At 42.8% G+C, this 18,892-nt stretch overlaps 1 protein-coding gene and 1 long non-coding RNA gene across 2 annotated transcripts in view; one reads left to right on the top strand and one right to left on the bottom strand.

Moving 5' to 3' along the window:
• The window catches only part of LOC308459222, a 50,564-nt gene that overhangs the window by 12,899 nt on the left and 18,773 nt on the right, over positions 1–18,892 (top strand). The window lies entirely within an intron of this gene.
• NOM1 (nucleolar protein with MIF4G domain 1) lies at positions 653–17,259 on the bottom strand. Its single transcript, XM_080974045.1, has 11 exons — positions 16,254–17,259; positions 15,190–15,314; positions 14,203–14,398; positions 12,097–12,420; positions 11,329–11,439; positions 10,825–10,992; positions 9,902–10,023; positions 4,295–4,427; positions 2,908–3,039; positions 2,196–2,305; positions 653–1,088 (listed from the first exon to the last, which is right to left on the bottom strand). The coding sequence occupies exons 1-11, from the start codon at positions 17,172–17,174 to the stop codon at positions 911–913; spliced, it is 2,520 nt and encodes an 839-aa protein (XP_080830171.1). The 5' UTR covers positions 17,175–17,259; the 3' UTR covers positions 653–910.

The following is an 18,892-nucleotide window of genomic DNA, read 5'->3' as shown; positions in this document are numbered from 1 at the left end:
GCAGCAAAAAGCTTTTGTTTTGCACACACAATGAATTTCATAGTATTTAAGGAGGCACAAGTTTCTGTTGCTTTTGCTGCATGAGGAAAGTGTGCCTACCATTTTGATTTTTGTCCTTAAGAAGCTACTCTTGATCAGCTTCTGTGTAAGCACAGGCAGAAGAAAATGCAGCAAATGGACCTGAGGACTGTGACGCCCTAGCAAAAATTTCAGTTTAAGCAAATGTAATCCATAAGGTGACAGCAGACATTTGCCCTCATCTTACATTTGGCTTCTATGGAATTCAGTAAGGGAAAGTAATGGGTAAAGTAATGGGGTTTTTTGTACGTATAAAAAGTGTTTGACTACATAGAAAGGAACTTTCAAGTGGGGGGGGGGGACTTCCAAAGTATTTGGAGTGGGTACCATGGAGTAACAATGTTAGTTTCTGCACTGATTTCAATAACAATAGTGAATGGACTGTCAGAGAGACATTCAATGTACTGCTTGCATTAGCTACCAAAATTTTAGTAGAATGAATTGGGGGAGTGGGGAGTGACAACAGACTGGCATGAGAATGAAAAATTTAAATTAGCACTATAAACATGATGTGGCAATACCACTCGCATACGCTGTTGAATTTTTAAAAAGAAGTTCAAACGCTACATTAAAATGCAAGGGTACAAAACATTTATTTTCAAAAATACACTGTATAGATTATTAAGTCTTCACTAGTGACTGTGTTTTGTCTTTTAACAGAAGGATAATAAATACTAGCCAGTTTGAATATCAAACCTAATCCAGCTCCACATTATTGTGAAGGAACTGATCAGAACATGAGGTCTGCTGTTTATGAAAGACCACCCAATTCAAGTTATTCCCCTGCCCCCATTAAGTCTGCATTTCCCATAGATAAAAATTAGGCCTAACGCTATAATTTTAATTTAGATTCTTTTGCTTTCAAAGTCCTAGTCACTAGTTCAATTCTCTCTTTTAGCAAAGTGGCTTCTTCAACATTTTTGTGCGCTTGATTATTCTTCAGCAAGAAATGGGTGAGGAAAAGCTTCAAGCCTTCATGCAGCATTCCCAATTTTGGGTTGTCAGCCAACCTGGAAAAACACAAAGAACTGCAAGTTAACCAACCCAGTGTTTTCTTTAGGGCAATGTTACATCACTAATAGGGTACAGCCAGGCAAGCAGGATAGAGGCTTACAAAATACTCTGGAGCATTGTATGGCTAGGCTGGTGACACCATAAGGAAAACCACATTAGGGCTCTGCAGAAGAACTGAAATGTTCCAGCTTCTAGTTCCAGTTAAACTACAGTAATGGGGAGAAAAGACAGAACCCCTTTTTAACAGTAAGGTGATGGTTTGACAAATTCTACCTGAGACCAGGGGATGCGGGTGGCGCTGTGGGTTAAACCACAGAGCCTAGGACTTGCCAATCAGAAGGTTGGCGGTTTGAATCCCTGTGACGGGGTGAGCTCCCGTTGTTCGGTCCCTGCTCCTGCCAACCTAGCAGTTCGAAAGCACATCAAAGTGCAAGTAGATAAATAGGTACCGCTCCGGTGGGAAGGTAAACGGCGTTTCCGTGCGCTGCTCTGGTTCGCCAGAAGCGGCTTAGTCATGTTGGCCACATGACCCGGAAGCTGTATGCCAGCTCCCTCAGCCAATAAAGCGAGATGAGCGCCACAACCCCAGGGTCGGCCACAACTGGACCTAATGGTGAGGGGTCCCTTTACCTTTACCTGAGACCAGTGTTTGAAACTCCCATTGTTCAAGGTGCATTTTGCGACAGGGAATTTCATTAGCGCAAGCAGTTTTCTGAGCTCTGGGAGCAGGACTGCACCTAAGATTTCAGATTAAAACTGCAGAGTGGAAGGAAAGGAGGACCTTTTTCTGCTTCCCCACTTCCAGCTACTCTTTGAAGACTGAAGAGACCCTCTTAAGAATATTGGGGGGCGGGCAGGGGAAGGACTAGACCATGTGAAAAATGAACATATTTTAGCTGCAGTTCATTCACTTTCAGCTTTGTATTCTTGTTTTTAAAAAGTGCACCTAGACATTCTGTTGTTGCGCTCATATCCTAGGTATAAGGTGCCATTTAGCTCCCAGCTTTCATATCTCACTTTCTAACACTACCTGAGACAGAAGCCCTTTTATCATTACAATGATGGTTTGACAAATTCTACCTGGAACCCCTGGGATGACTTACTTTCCAAAGATGTGGTTTAGTTCTTCTGGATCTGTTTTCAAGAACAGTGCAGACAGTACTTGTCGTAAGAAGTGGACTTTTGGCTTGTCTAATTCACTGAATTCAATTACCTAGTTAAAAAGCAATGAAATGTCAAAAACTCTTAAGACACTCTCAAGCTATTAAGCTGTCATGAAAATGCTAATGTTATTAGTATTAAATAAATCACCTGTAGACTATTACCAAAAGAACAGTCATTAATAATTCCAGAGAGCTCAGCTCACCTGTTTGAATATACAATGGGATCTAAAGCTTAATTGTGAATTCAATGCAAAAAGACATCTGTTTATTGCACATACTGGCCAATTAACAAAGAAGTGGGAAAGATTTCATGAAACATGAGATCAACAGCAACTTGCTTAAATCTTAACACCCTCAATGGCAGCTAAGAGGGCACTTGCCAGCTTTTGTCAAACTACAGTTCCCATCATTTCCAACCACTGGCCATGCTGGTTGGGGCTGATGGCAGATGTGGTCAAACAGCATCACCCTGGGTACCCCTGCATGGATACTGTTGCAAACCTAGATTTCCCCCCATAGAATAACCATTTGCTTTGCCTTGCTTGTTAGGTGACGTTACATACCAAAGAACATGCACATTATGCATGAGTCTATCAGGAGATCTAAAAGTAAAGTTTTTCAAAACAACAACAACAAGAAGAGTTTTGCTTACCTTGAAAACAGTGAGGGACAGAGACTTAGTCTTCAACAGATGAGCCAAGAGATTAACTAAATTTGATATAGCAGTAGTGGACAGGTTCCCCAAATCTCTTATTTTATCCCACATGCTGAACTGGAATGTCATCTGGTTTAAAAAAAATAAAAAGAGAAAAGGCTGTTTATTAACAATCCTACTCTCACAGGTAAGCTGGCTGAGGGGCCTCAAAAGGCAATCTATGGTGCTGCTCTGCTGGCAGAGAGGAAGGTAACACTAGCAGGTTGACATTTATATCACTGGAGGACGCTGCCCTGCCTTCAGAATGCTTAGAGGTAAAGTGGGGCACGCTGGGGTGGGCACAGGGGCACCAAATCTAAGCCCCTTTATTTCCTGGACATGTCCCAGAAACTGGCACAGCCCTATCCCAGCTCAGGGGTTGGCACAGTTCATTCTCCTCCACTGCAATCAAAGCTACCCACCTTCCCCCCATGGTATTATGGCAGGTCATAGGATACGGTGCTAGCTTCACCAGCTGACCTCCTGCCCCAAACCATCAATATAAGGCAGGATCACTTTGTGCAGTTAATTACTTGTTGCAGCATTGTAAGTTATGTGCAGTACATTCTGATAGGCCAAATGGTGATAGCCTCTGACTCCAGAGGGAAACTTTTAGACGTAAACCAGTTGGAGGATCAGAAGTGGAAGAGAGTAGGGTACAGGAGAGAGATCTTCCCTTTTTATCTCCCCCCCCCTTTTTTTTTTTTTGCTTTTTCTTCTGGTCTGGCCTCCTTGGAAAGGAGGAGAGATCATGCAGACCATTCTTTGCTAGAGAATGGATTTGTCCTCTCCCTGACGCTTGCATCATCAGTCATTCCTTCCCTTGGAGTTGCTTCAAGGAGAAAGAGGACAGAGGGAGGGTAATTTGTGTGAAAGGGCAGACAGCATCTCTTATGCCTCCAGCTACAGGTTCCTGCCTTATGGTGCCCTTGTCATGAGAGACTGTCCCTTACTAAATACAGAATTGAGGATTAATTTAAACACTGGAGCACACTGGCCCCAGAATGTGTATTTGCGCTCTCTCTTTCTCTCTCTCTCTGTGTGTCTACTTTCATGTGCTCCAAATCATTTAAATGGATATGGCAGGGAATGACTCTGAAATATTTTCCGTACAATCCATCACTAAGCTGTGGTTCCTTTCTGAGACAATGCTGTTGTTTGGCTTTATATATGAAAGGGTTATGGCTCCCCCCCCCACCCGAAACGTATTTTCTACATAAATGCAGCTATTACATTTAGCAGTCATGTATTTAACTACCATATATTACCATTTGATAACACCACTTTCATTCCCAGAAATTTAAAAGGTGCAACCAGTAAAGAGAAAGACAAGTTCTTAGCTTACCTGGAATCGCTTTTCATATTCGCAAAACTTGGCAGACAAATATGCATAGAAGGGGTTATAAGTCTTCTCTTGCAGGCAACAGTCTATGAGGACATGGACAATCTCTCTCTCCTGCTGATCTTTCAGCCTAAGCCTAAAACATCAATTGCCATTATGTAAATTCCATTTCCTGAATGTTTAGGCTGAACTACCATAAAATGGAAGAGTTACTGCCACCCAATTCATTCTTGACTCAAACTCAATCCATTACGCATCAAGTTTAAAAAAAAAGGATCTAAATAGTTTATGCCAAACCAGTTTCTTCATTGCAGTGTATTCTGCATAATGATTTCAATAATATATGGACAACAAGATCCATACCATGGGTTTCTGGAAAAGAAAGGATTCTTAACTGCGTGCTTTGCATAATATACAGTTGTGGAACGATTACAAATTTTTTTATAAAGAGAAAAGTCTTGATAGGAAGGGTAGGTAGGACTACGTTCCATCTTTGAATGCAGTGGTGTTCAAAAGAATTGGGAGAGGGAATCTCTCAGTATGACAATATGTAGATAGCTCAGTTGGTTAGAGTGTGGTGCTGCTAACAACAAGGTTGCAGGTTTGATCAGACAATTGCAAATTCCTGCATTGCAGGGGCTTAGACTGGATGATGCTCAGGGTCCCTAGCAACTCTACAATTCTATGTTTGGCCTCTGGGTTACAAAAATCTGGGTTATCTACTACTAGCTGTCCTTCCTGGGGCTGATGAGAGCTGTAGTGCAAAGCATCAAGAGAGCACCAGGCCAAGGGGAGGCCAAGCTATTCTGAATTAAGAAATTGCTAGTGGGTGACCGAAGGAAAAACTACCCTCTCAAGTTTTTCCAATTCCTAATTGAGGGTGTTGGGGATTTCAACCAACCTAATTACAAAAATATAATCAGCATTAATGAGTTCCCACTGGCTGTCTCAGCAGAAAGTCTGGCAGGATTGAACGGCCTCCTTACTCACAGAGCTGGACCACGCAGAGGATTAAGACGCTATTGGCAAGGAATAGTCTTAACTTGTGCTGTACCTGTTCTGTCAAATAAGTCTGATTTAGATTCCAGAGCTGTCAAATGCTTGGCAGCACTAAAGCCAATTAAAATGAAAAATGCTTAATATTATAATGCAGAGTGTGTCAAGCACAAAATTTGCATCCTTTCAAAATGAGGCTTTCATCTATAGTTACCCAGTCGGAGATGAACTACATGGCTGGGATGGCCTGATTTTGCTAAGGTATAGATAAAATGCTTCATTTTACACCAAGCCACTTTTCAGTGAAGTCAATGGAACAATAATGTGCAATTTGTAGCAAACAATGCCACTGATCGCCCCACAAGATGTTATTAGTCAAGAGGATCAGAAGTAATGCAACTAATTTCTGTAGCTAGCGGCAAGGGTCACCAATGGTGCTCTCCCTGTCACATGAGACCCTCCCTGTCACACACCACTGCCCCACTGAAATTATGCTTGAAAGAAGCATTCTTTTGTAGCCAATATAATAAATTGTGCTTGGTTGAGGTGTGTATGTGGTGCCCAAAAGTTTCTTCAGTTTGCAGATGTGTCCACAGAGTAAAAAATATTGGCAATTCCTGACCCAAGAGCTGAGAATGAACATAGGGAGATATGCGGATGCCAAAACACTAAGGTTCTCATATATTTATTCTGCAGGATTTAGTACCATTGTTCAAATGTTTATGACAGGTGGCCTTTAACCTGAAGATGCAGCTGAAGGCCCACTGAAATCCATGAAGTGAGTACCTCACATTTCATACACAACAATGATTCATAGCTGAATTTAATTTTAGATAGTGGGGTCTATGGGACCTCCCGTTACATTTGTGCATATATGCTTGCTTACAGTAATAATGTTTTTGTAAAAGAAATTGGAGTTTAATTTAAGCCAGCTGCAGCTGAGTTGGTTAATGGGACTTACATTTTCGAGAAACCTCACAAGCACACAACAAGAAGGGTGCATAGAAATGTGTTCCTACTAGGCGCTCTCCAACTAAGAAACTTGATTGAGCTTCCATATTCACTCTTTCAAGTGCTTCCTTGTTTGGGTTTTCTCTGATTGGGTTTAAACAGAAAAGGATTCCTTCACTTGGTAAGTGTGCCATTTGCCTCATTTAAGGCAAAAAGCAGCCTCTCTCTTACACACACTTTAAAGAGATCTTTTGCTTTTCTGAGTGGCAACTGTTTCTCATCTTTTTAGACGTAGGGTCCACTCTTGCATCAGAATCTTAAATAATGTTGCTGCCTACTTGTTCAAATGGAGGATTCTTGCCGCTTTCTTGAGCAGTGATTAACTCTGGGAGCAACATTACATATGAAAGAGCACTGGAGACTTGTGTTGTGTCCTTATAGTATATGTTTTAGTTAATATACAAACAAAGCATATTGGATAGTAACAGGCAGTCCACTGGGCAGCAAACCTGCAAATGTTGCATCAGATCCCAGAGAGCACCTCCTTCTGAGGCTTTATCTCAATTTAGACAACTCTAGCTAAAAATCGCAGGTCTCATCTCTAAATTCAAATGACCTTTTCTCTCCCACCCTCCCTCATATGTATACACCCTGCGGAGTCCTGGTTTTGGACCCCACCCCCTGCAGGTAGATTGCCCATTCAAGAGAACATTCATAGCCATTATAGGAACATTAAGGCTCTTTTGTCAGATCCCATCAGGGGACACTTTAGGGAAAGCCATAAGGACAGACCATTTACAGTAATCAGATAGATGGACAAAGTCATACCATCCCCTCTCTCAAAAGTGGTTCAGCTACCATTAAATAGCTCCTGGCTGAAGGTTATCTTGGGAACAGAGAACTGGAGTAGCAAGTAGCCAAAAACATACAAGTGAACCATGATTAGTTATTTCCATAACAGAATATTTCCGCATCAATTATATTTACTTCTCTAGACAAAAAACAAATTCCAACCAGTAACAAGGCCCCCAGAGCATTCCTACACAGGCACTCGTTTGGCTCCCAGTTTCTCAGAACATGAATCAGAATATCCTTAATCATAAGCCGTTCCTCCTCTGTCCTCCATTACATTAGGAAGACTTCTGAGATGAATGGCATTTCAGCAACAAAAGCAGGGTGAGGTTTACTCTTGCTATTTACCTAATTTGTCAGTGCATTCAATCACCAAAATGTGATACCTGCCTCCACACCCGAATCGAACAAGCAGCTTGGCAGCTAACATTTGTAAGGCATTACTACCTAGGCACCCCAAATCCCTGAAGTAGGGAAGATACTAAAACAGCTGATTCCAAACACACCACTCTACTGACACAACACACCTTGCCCAAGGGCTCCATAGCATTCAATGTCTGTAGCTTTTACGTCTGCTTGGCAAGCCATTTCTAAGCATGCTTCCATAAGGAACATGTGAACAGTCTTGCAGCGAATAGTTCTTTGCCAAGAAACCCCTGAGTTGTTCAGCAGGAATTGTAATGTGCCAGGCTCATGAATCTCCTGCAGATTTGTTACCCCTTCCGCTTTTTACTACACATGCACTGATCCTGTTCCATTACAATATGTCTTTATCTAGGAGCATATTCCGCTAAGACTGACTTCACTCCAGGGAGCTGCCATGAAATCTTCCTCTCCTCCCATGCCCCCAGTGGTAGTGGACAGGACCTCTAATAGAGGCAGATAAGCTTCTCCATGAGGGACGCGGGTGGCGCTGTGGGTTAAACCACAGAGCCTAGGACTTGCCGATCAGTTCAAATCCCCGCGATGGGGTTCGAATCCCCGCGATGGGGTGAGCTGCCGTTGCTCGGTCCCTGCTCCTGCCAACCTAGCAGTTCGAAAGCACGTCAAAGTGCAAGTAGATAAATAGGTACTGCTCCGGCGGGAAGGTAAATGGTGTTTCCGTGCGCTGCTCTGGTTCGCCAGAAGTGGCTTAGTCATGCTGGCCACATGACCCGGAAGCTGTACGCCGGCTCCCTCGGCCAATAAAGTGAGATGAGCGCCACAACCCCAGAGTCGGTCACGACTGGACCCAATGGTAAGGGGTCCCTTTACCTTTACTAAGCTTCTCCATTTGTTTACTTCCCTGACTTTCAGGCTTCTGAATTATTCCCACTGTATGGTGTTGCCTCTGGGGTGTGCAAATTTAAGGGCCTGGTCCAACCCACTTAAACTTTCATGGCACAGAGAAGAGAGGCTCAAGAAGAGGTTGTTCTTGCTCATGGCTGAAGGCTCTAGCTAGTTTCTCTGCAAACCACTCACTTCCAGTGTGGAGAGCATTTTCTCTTGCTCAACTCTGGCAGAGCTTTTCCCCAGCAGCTTTACTAAAAGTTTCTTCCAGCTTTTTTATTCTCATCACTGCCGACAGGCTCCTGAGCAGACAGTCCCTCAGCTGCTCAGTCATCCCACCCACGACTAAGAGCTAAGAAGCTGGATTTCAGGGTCAACCTTGACCCATTGCAGCTGATGATTACTCAAGACCCTCATCTCCTGCCATGCAACCTCCAGGCTCACTTTCAGGATTGCCTCACATTCCTTGGGAGTCTTGTTCTTTCCATGTTGGTTCGATTTATACTAGGTCCCAGTTTGTCATAACAGCTCATATTCCAGACCCCAGTGTTAATGCACTCTCTGCTTTGCGCATGGCAAAGGTTTCCAGGAGCGGCATAATAGGGTTTCATTTCATTTTGACAGGGTCCAAGAATCAGCTTGTCTTACCGAGAAACCTATTTGTCCTCACTATCAAGTACTTAAGTCTTCTTCAAGGCTTGAGGGACAGGTCCCTCTCTTGCACAGATATGTACTTAGAAATTTATTTATTTATATTAAAACTGCTGAGCAAGTGGAGCCTGCTAGAGGCATCTGGTAGCCTTTCTTGATTAAGGATAAAGAATCATTGACCCAGCAAGTGTGGGCACCTGCCTTTGGATGAGAGAAATTTGTGATTTTTAAAAAATCATTTAATTTAAAGTTTACAAAAATAGCTTACGGGAAACAGGCAGACAGCACGTCTGCTGCTGCTCCATCAGACCTCAGAAAGCTGTCAGCGCAGCCACACACAAGGCTGCTCCAGTTTAGCTAACCCAAGCTAAAACTCTCCTCTTCAAATTCAGCCTCTCACTTTCATGCTGTCCCCTTCACCCTGCAGAGCACTAGCTTGAGATCCCACCCCCTGCAGATAGATTGCCCATTCAGGAGAACATCCACAGCCATTAAAGGAACATTAAGGTTTTTTTTACATCCACCAGGCAACACTTTAAGCAAACCATCAGGACCGGCCATCTGATTTCAGTTAACAGGCCTAAATTCACAAAAAGGTGCAAAAAAATTATTTTCTCCCTCTATGAAGCAAGCTCTTTTTCAAAAATGGGATTGTATCTTAGGTTTCAATCCTATGCACAATTACTTGAAAGTAAGCTCCATTGAATATTTTACTTCTGAATAAACATGCAATGCATTGTAAGAATGTTTCTAATGGTTTCGGATTTGCACCAGGCAGAATGTACGCTTGCTCCAGCTAAGGCTTTGTCAGTTCTTATTCACAAGAAAGGTATTTCACATCCAAAGAGTGGCTTAAGTTTCTGGAATCATCCTACCCTGGCAACTACTTACTTTAAAAGTTTTTCAAAGGCATCCAAAAAGTCTTCGCTAGTCATCAAGATACAAAATATATTCCTCCTAATATCTGTGTTCATTCTTTGCTTACGAGCAAGCTCCAGAATCTTCGAACTCACCTGAGTAGGGGAAAGGGTTGAAAACTTAACATTTCACAAACTCTTAATATCGCGGATGAATTTCATAATTTCAAACAGTCGGGTAACATCTTCATCAGGAATATGAGCAAAGTCAAATGTTTGGCTTTCAAGCTACATAACTTTCTCAGGAAGTGAGGAAACCCAGGTATTTTCAAAATGTAATCCTCAGGGCCAAACTACATAGTATGTTATTCATACTTTTTGAAAAGTGCGATTAAAATGGGTACAGTGGTACCTTGGTTTAAGAACAGCTTAGTTTATGAACAACTTGGATTAAGAACACTGCAAACATGGAAGTAGGTGTTTTGGTTTGTGAACTTTTACTTGGAAGCAGAACATGTGCTGTTTCCTGTTGAGTGTGTTCAGTTTGTAAATTGAGTCCCCCGCTGCTATGGGAAAGCACGCCTTGATTTAAGAATGCTTTGGTTTAAGAACGGACTTCTGGAACGGATTAAGTTCATAAACCACGGTACCACTGTATTATTATTATTTTGAAGAAAAAGCAGCAACAAGGATTTGATCTGGAACTTGCTCGCACCAGTTTTCTGCCATGAAGCCCCCTTGAGCTTGATTTTAACTATGGAAATGCGGCATACAAATAAAATGATGTATGTCTGTACCTTTGAACAGATTTTGAAAGGAATAAGCACATTTCTAAGCACAACCACCACAAATACCTTCATTTATGCTCATTAAGAATCCCTAGAGCAAGACTATTCTTTGGGAGATTGTCTTAAGACACACTTCCAGAACGACGTTAATAGGGAGGATCACACTTACCTTTCCTACAGTTAGTATTGGCTGCATTTGGTTGCTGGTGCTGTCAATCATTGGCGCTCCGCTCCATGACGACCCAACAATCCACCACCGACCAACTTGTTCAGCAGTTAGGAGAGATTCCAATGACACTCGAAGTTGAGCTTCTTTTCCAGAACTGCTATTATGAGTCTTACAGAAAGGAAGAATGCTATGTCAGAAGATTTTTTTAAATAAAGAGTTTTATACCTAGTTGTCAGCCTAATTAGATGTCCTCCAGTTACATCTGGCAGCAGATATGATGGAAACCCAGGCTGTGGTTTACTTGAACTGAAAGTGTTCCTCTTTTTGAACCACTGGTAAACTCAGCAGCCGATGCTCATACTGAAAACCAAACCTTGTTGCAGTCAACTCTTCTATATAAGGAGCTCCTAAGGCCCAGGATGTTAGTAGCAGCTTTTGCTAATACTCAAGTCTGTTCACAGTGTATGAAAGAAACATAGCAATATGGTTTTTCATGGAGTTTACCAGTGTCCTCTGCAGCTTTCTTAGTTTCTCAACCGGCTCTGGATCGTACCCAGGGATTTTTCTCATGTCATTGTTTTTTAGTGCCATCATGGTCTCCAACATGAAACAAACCTTTAGAGAAAGACAGGAAGTCTGCATTATTGTTCCAGTACCTAAAACGGCAAAGAACTGTAGCATAAAAAATGGACTAGAACTGAAGTTTTATACCCACCCCTAAGACCAATTTTTAAATGCGTCAAACAAAACCAAATGTTTCTAAGTTTTCCAGAGAATGCCCAACACATCATAGCATAGTGCAAGTGGTGTTGGGAAAATATAGGGATACTAAAGTTCCTACCAAACTGTTTTAGGATGGTATTCAGTGCTTTCTGTCTGCTGATGGAACAGGGAGAGGGAGGTGATTATTTCTATTATTTATTAAATTTGTATACTGCCCTTCATCTGCAGATCTCGGTGCAGTTCACAACATAAAAAAACACAAAATACATAACAAATGTAAGAACAAAAACCAAATCAACAACCCCCCATCCCACAACACATTTAAAAGAGTATCACATGTTAATCAGCCAAAGGCCTGGTTGAAGAAGATTTTTAGGGATTCCTTCCCCCAGTGTCCCCCAAATCTACTCTAGAGGATGAAGAAAAAAATGTCAAAAAATGCCTCGCCCCTTGTTCCGCTGACAGATTCTTTCCATCCCAGAAAGCATGGGATACCACATTTTGATGAAAAAGTTACCCCAAAAAGGTACTTTAAAAAGGCATTCATACCCTTGACTGGTCCTGGAATTGCTTTCCTACTGCATTTGCTTTTTTCTGGGCCTCCGTGATAAGTTCTTTTAGGGCCAAAGCATCATCTTTCCTCAAGGAAAAGCCTACATTTTTCAGCAGCAGCAGAATTAGTTCAATATCCTTTTCAGAAAAAGTGCTAACAAGCTTCTTTAAGATGTCGAAGATCAGCAGTGAATGCACTACATAAAAGTTATACAAATGAGCAATTAAGATAAGGAGGTTCTCGCATTCTTTCCCTTCAGCTTCACTTTTGTAGACTTCATCAAATTGCCGCACCACAGTTTCCAAAAAGTGAGCACCAACCTGGAACATTTAACACACAAACATGATCCATGAGCTGCTGACCATTTAAACACTTTAAAACAGAAAGCCAACAATGTATAACTAATGTTGTGGCCCTAAAATTTGCTGACCAGCAATTTAAAAGTCATATATAATAATATATAATATTAGCTGCTGTGCTAGCATAAGATTACTAATCACTGCATTAGGCTGCATTACACAGACAAGTCCTTTCACTCAAGATTATTTCACAAGTGATATCTGAATGAATTTTAGTTTGGCAGGACACCCTTGCAAATGCTAATGAGCTGTATCAAGGTGATTAAGAAAGAACAAGTGTAGATGTTCAATATAATTCATAGAGAAGCACAGAAGTCCACTTAAGCACCACTTTTGAAAACAGCCTTAGATTGCAGTGGATGGTGATGCTCCTGTATACAAGGCAAGTCAGTTATTAAAACGAACGTGTGACTACAGAAAATTCACACACTGATAATGTGGTGTAAACCACTGAGCCTTGGGCTTGCCTATCGGAAGGTCGGCGGTTCGAATCCCCGCGACGGGGTGAACTCCTGTTGTTTGGTCCCAGCTCCTGCCAACCTAGCAGTTCGAAAGCACGTCAAAGTGCAAGTAGATAAATAGGTACTGTCCCAGCAGGAAGGTAAATGGCATTTCCGTGCGCTGCTCTGGTTTCAACAGAAGCAGCTTAGTCATGCTGGCCACATGACCTGGAAAAAACTGTCTGTGGACAAACGTCAGCTCCCTTGGCCCAGTAAAGCGAGATGAGTGCCGCAACCCTAGAGTCATTCGCGACTGGACTTAACTGTCAGGGGTCCTTTACCTTTAATGTAAAGGAGCAAGTCACACACCCCTATGCCCTGTCAGGTCTCACCATCCCTAGTCCAACATTTTAGCCACGCCACTGTGCTGACTTTCAGACTGCCAACAGCACCTTATTGTTTTATTATGGTAAGTGACCTTGAGGTCATTTCAAGTTTGCCTTCTTGAGGGAAAAGATGTGAAACTCAAATACTAATGAGCCCCTCTTTCTACAAATTTTATTCAATTATTGGTTGATTACAGAAAAACTGAAGTGCTCCTTTGTTTAAACAAATGCCCCCTTTTCAATAAGTAGCTATACTACTATTGTGCAGCAAAAACAACAAAGAGCCTTGGGGCACCTTAAAGACCAACAAATTTGTTTCCTTGACATAAGCTTTCCTTGACTTTAGTCCATCAGATGCATGAAGCATAATCCTGAAGTTGCAGGTGTGTGTGTACATGTGTGAGTTATTTGTGGGGAGGTGGGCAGAATTGTAAAAAGTAAGGCCAGAGAGAGAAGTACAATTATGTGATTAACTGTGGTCCTTCATAACAAATGCCCCTTTTTAGAAATGGCTGGAAATCAGAACATGCACTCCAGGCTCCTAGAAACCAGTGTCAAACCTCCTATTAGTTTTAATAGAACTATGGCAAACAAATCATTACTACAGAATACACAGAGTGAAATTTGCAGAAGTTGCTTTTCTCTGTGGTCAACATGCAAAGATCCTTGGCTTTTTCATCACAAAGGTGTGAAGTACTACTTAATGAATATTTTCTGAAATAACGACTATATTTATATTCTACCATTCTGCTTAACAGCACCTGGTATGACATTGTTTTTTTAAAAAACCAAGTATCATAAAATGTAAAATGACCAAAGTGTCATGAAATTATTAGTAGAACCAAGAGGAGAGGCGTAGTAGAAAAGTTCCTTTATTACTGTGCTACTCAACAATGGGGAAGATTCAGAAAAATTACCTCAATTCCCACTGTCCGATGAAGGATGCTAACTAAAAGCACATGTTCCATCACCAGCCTGGAAGGCATTGCTGATTCTGTAACGCAAGCACTGATAAGGATATCTGTCAACGTTTCATTCATATCTTTTCTACTGTTCACCATGTAAAGCTCCTCCAACTGTCCACTTATAGAGGCTAAATTTGGTTCACTCAACCTAGCGGAAATAAATCATATGGAAATAAAGTTAAACGTTAGCTTTAATGTTCTGTTTCATTTTAACATCCAGTCACATGAAATGTATTTCAAAATGTGTGTTCATGGGTGTTTAAAGTATATATTTATATAAACACTTTTGTCCATTTGAGAAAAACTGATAGGCCATTCAGCTCAATTTGTTTGCTTTATTTCCTGCCTTTCTTCCCCTAACTGAACACAAAGTGATGCCAATAATACTTGGAGCAACAAATAAAAATTGCAGTAGGGCAAGTTTGTTGTTGTTGTTGTTTAGTCGTGTCCGACTCTTCGTGACCCCATGGACCAGAGCACGCCAGGCACTCCTGTCTTCCACTGCCTCCCGTAGTTTGGTCAGACTCATGAGTAGGGCAAGTTAGAAGTCCTTAAATGTGCTGTCTTGGCTGTAAGGAAAATTTCAGTACTCCCTATACAAACTGTCCTGTAAATCATCATCTGAGATACTTCTTCCTGTCTTGAGGTCCAGAGGGTAGCAACAGGCCTTTTCTGAGGTGGCTCTCCATTTGTGGAATACTCTCCCCAAGAAGGCTTGCCTTCATTACATACCTTTAGGCACCAAGCAAAAACATTCCTTTTCTCACTGGTCTTTGGCTAATAAAACAATCTCTGGCCTTTTAAACTGTATTTTGGGGGTATTGTTTTTGTTTGTTACTATGTTATATATTTCTGTATTTTTACATTGTAAACCGCCTTGTGATCCTCGGATGAAGGGTGCTAGAGACATTTAATAAAATAAAAAAATTAAAATACTACCTGTTAATTAGGCCCTTCAGTGTTTTCCTCAGCCTTTCCAATTCTTCCCTTTTTGGGGCATCTATTGTCTCTTCAGACCTTCGCATATGTGGGGGAATATACTTTGTAGCATATTGGCAAGGATTCTTTAAGAAGGAAAAGAAGAAAAAAAGACAATGTATTAATTAAATAATTTAATTTTTGAGAAAATGGTTGAAAATTGAGATCTCATGTGATTTATGAATGAAAAGGAACCTGTTCTGTATATTTTACTATAATGTAAGCCACCTATGCGAACGTTTGGCACACTGATATTGCGAAAGGCGGGAAACAAATGCTCTGTGACAATGCGATAGCCAACATGGTAAAAATATTCACATTTTAACATTGGCATCTGTACCTAAAAATGTAAATGGTGACTGTGACAAATGTAGGTTTGCTAACATATAGACGTTTGAAAGGTATGCTCATTGGGAAGCTCAGATTAGCTGCTGCTCTCCAAGGAGAAAGTTTGTTGCTGTGCACTTGTCAAAGGTATGTCTTAGGAAACACACAGAGCTGCCTGGTACCAAGTCTGAACATTGGTCCATATAGCTCATGCTGACTTGCAGCAGGCCTCCAGGAGTTTCTTTCAGCCTGATCTGGGGATGTGCGGAAGTTAACCAAGTACCTTCTAATTGTAAAGCAGATGTACTACTACTGAGCTATGACCCATGTCTATCTCACTAAGTATCTCACACACTAAGTCTATCTCACACAGACCCCCTAAACATCCTCTAATTATTTTTTTTAATAATAATAATAATAATAATAAATTTTATTTATATCCCGCCCTCCCCAGCCGAAGCCGGGCTCAGGGCGGCTAACAACAATCAAATAATCAAAAAATCAAATAATCACACAATCTAAAAATATTTCATTATAAAAATTAATTAAATCAAATTGATGGCAACCAATTAAGCAAAGTTCTGTGCAGGTTGCCAGAGGAGGGAGTCAGGCTGCGCCCTGATCAAAGGCCTGGCGGAACAACTCTGTCTTGCAGGCCCTGCGGAAAGATGTCAAGTCCCGCAGGGCCCTAAACGGACCTCATCCTGTTCTTCAGGAGAGGTGGGTTCCTTGGCTCCAGACTCTGGGCTCCTTAGGCCAGGGGATCTGCTTTCTTCCTCTTCATTCTCGCTTTCTCCTTCACCACTGGATTCTCCTGAGCTTCTTGGGTCTTCTTCCAGAGCGAAATCTTCCTCGGCCTCTTCTTCCAGGCCCACCTCCTCATCTCCCCTCAGCCCCTCTTCCTCCGGCCCCTTTCCTTCTTCCTCTCCTTCCCCCTCGCTGCTCTCGTACAGGCCGGAGAAGGGGGTCCCTGTCTCCAGGGCTCCCAGCACGTAACCCAGCCCGTCCCTGGCGAAGCTGGGAGGCAGGGCCGCCGCCTCCTCCGCCAGCCCTTCCAGCGGCTGCTGCTGCTTCTTCTTCTTCCGACGCTTGCCGAGCCCCAGCTGCCTCTCCAGCCGCCGGATCTCCCGCTCCTCCTCCTCGTTGGCCGCCAGCAAGGCTCGCTTGCGCGCCAGGGCCGAGGCCGAAGGAGAGGCCTTCCCGGGTTTCTTTCGAGGGGCCTCGGCGGCGGCGGCGGCGGGGAGAAGGCGCTTCTCTGGCTCCGGGGCCGGCAAGGAAACCTGCTGCTGCTTCTCCTTCTCCTCTTTCTTCCCAGCTGGCGCTGCCGAAGGAGGAGGCCGGGGATTTTTCACCGCCTCACCGCCGTTCAGGAGACGCCGCCGCCGGCTCCGTTTCAACCTGCGCTTCTCTCGACGCAGCTCCCGGCGGTTCTTGCGGCTGCTCGACGCCGGTGGCTCCTGCAGAGGAGGCGAGGGGAGGCCGAGGCCGCCCTCGGGTCCCCCGGCAGCCGCCACGAACTCCCGCACCGCCAGCCCCAGTTTCTGCAGATTCCCGGCCTTCTGCTTCTGCCGCCCTCGCCTCTTGCTGCGCGCCTGGCCATTTGGGGCCGCCCGCTTCATGGCCTCTGCCGGTGTACACAAGCTAGGCCTCTCTCTCTCCCCTCAAGCGTTGCACCTCATGGGCGCCGCCATCTTGGCGCGGCGACGGTTTCGAACACGGGACTTAGAAACGGCAGCGCCACCTGCTGGACCTTCGTTGCAAACTGGACATGCTTCGGGACCATTTGCCGGTTTGACTCGTCCTCCGCAAGGAACGCTGGGAAATGTAGTTCCCTCTGGGAACGGATCCTCTTCGCAAAAGCCATACAGGAATTCTCTATTTGTGACTATTTCTCACCCACCTACCCTGGTTTTAAGAGAGTTATTATCGCTCCTTTTCCAGACGGTTTTCATTTCGTTGTTCATCTGCCTGCTGTGTATCCCTTTGTTGTTACTCTCAGCAAAGGCCACCTTGCCATGCTGTGACTATAAACTGAAAGCAAACAGAATTCAGCAATCCATTGCATATGAGATGATATCAACAAATGACAAAATTTTCAGCCTCCCAAAGCAATTACTAATTAAGAATAAGAAAGAGGCCCAGCCTTCAGACTAAAAAGACAGCTCCTAGAAAAGAAAGAGTATGGAGATCAGCTCCTCAAGGCTGCAAAGAACTGCTGAGCTATAAGCAGTATAGATCTGGTTCAGGTCAGGCTGATGTTCCCTTTCTGGCGTTTGTTTGTTTGTTTATTATTTCTTTCATAAAATTTACATACCACTTGATCGTGGGGAAAAACCTCAAATCAGTTTACAGAAAAAGATAAGACAACGAAATTATCACCAAAGCAATCACAACCCTAATTTAAAACCCCAGTAGGATAATAAAAAAGTTAAATTAAAACTCGTACAAACTTTTTAGACATCTGGGTAGGCTTGCCTAAATGTCATCAGCAGATGCCGAAAAGAATACAGTGAAGGCACCTGCCTGATTTCAATAGGCAGGGAGTTCGAAAGTATTGGTGCTGCTACATTAAATGATTGGATGTTATTACTTGAGTAGAACTTTGTGGCTTTTGTTACTTTGGCTCATGGATGGGGCTAGAGCAGGGGTCAGCAAACTTTTTCAGCAGGGGGCCGGTCCACCTTGTGGGGGGGCCAGACTATATTTTTTTTGGGGGTGGAATGAACGAATTCCTATGCCCCACAAATAACCCAGAGATGCATTTTAAATAAAAGGACACATTCTACTCATGTAAAAACACGCTGATTCCCGGACCGCACACAGGCCGGATTTAGAAGGCGATTGGATCAGGCCCCCCAGTCTTAGTTTGCCTACCCATGGGCTAGAGTGTCCTTTCCTTTTCCTTCTGGGGTGCCAGGGCAACTGTTTATTTACTTAAGCATCTTTATATCATCCTTCACAATATGTTCATAGGGTGCTGTACAGCATATTAAAACACATCATTGCATATTCTCAAACCAATTAAACATCAACACAAAATAAACACAGTATAAAAAATACATAAAATAGCAAAGACTACAATCCAAAGCCAACTTTGGAGTATAGAGGTGATGTACACCTTGGTTGGAAGATTACCCCAAAGTTTTGAAACTGCTACTTAGAAGACTGGAAGGTTTTGAAATGGGAGATGGTTTTCTTTCAGATATTTGGCTATTCAGGGCTTTAATGTGTTGGTGGCAAAGAAAAAATAGGTATATAAAAGAAGAATTCCTGGATTCCAGCATCCAGGTTTGGGGCAAGTGCTCTTTGGTGACAGAACCCCAGCAGAGATTTAAAA

The sequence above is a fragment of the Podarcis pityusensis genome (genome assembly GCF_964106645.2).
Source record: "Podarcis pityusensis genome assembly, chromosome: 12".
Lineage (NCBI taxonomy): Eukaryota > Metazoa > Chordata > Lepidosauria > Squamata > Lacertidae > Podarcis > Podarcis pityusensis.
This window is presented reverse-complemented; position numbering and strand designations above follow the sequence as displayed.

Coding starts and splice junctions, on each gene's coding strand:
- NOM1 (XM_080974045.1), bottom strand. CDS start 17,174: ATGAAGCGGGCGGCCCCAAATGGCCAGGCGCGCAGCAAGAGGCGAGGG. Junction 12,421..14,202: donor ATCGGACAGTGGGAATTGAG/GTAATTTTTCTG, acceptor TAAATGTTCCAG/GTTGGTGCTCACTTTTTGGA. Junction 4,428..9,901: donor GCCTTTGAAAAACTTTTAAA/GTAAGTAGTTGC, acceptor TTGATGTTTTAG/GCTTAGGCTGAAAGATCAGC.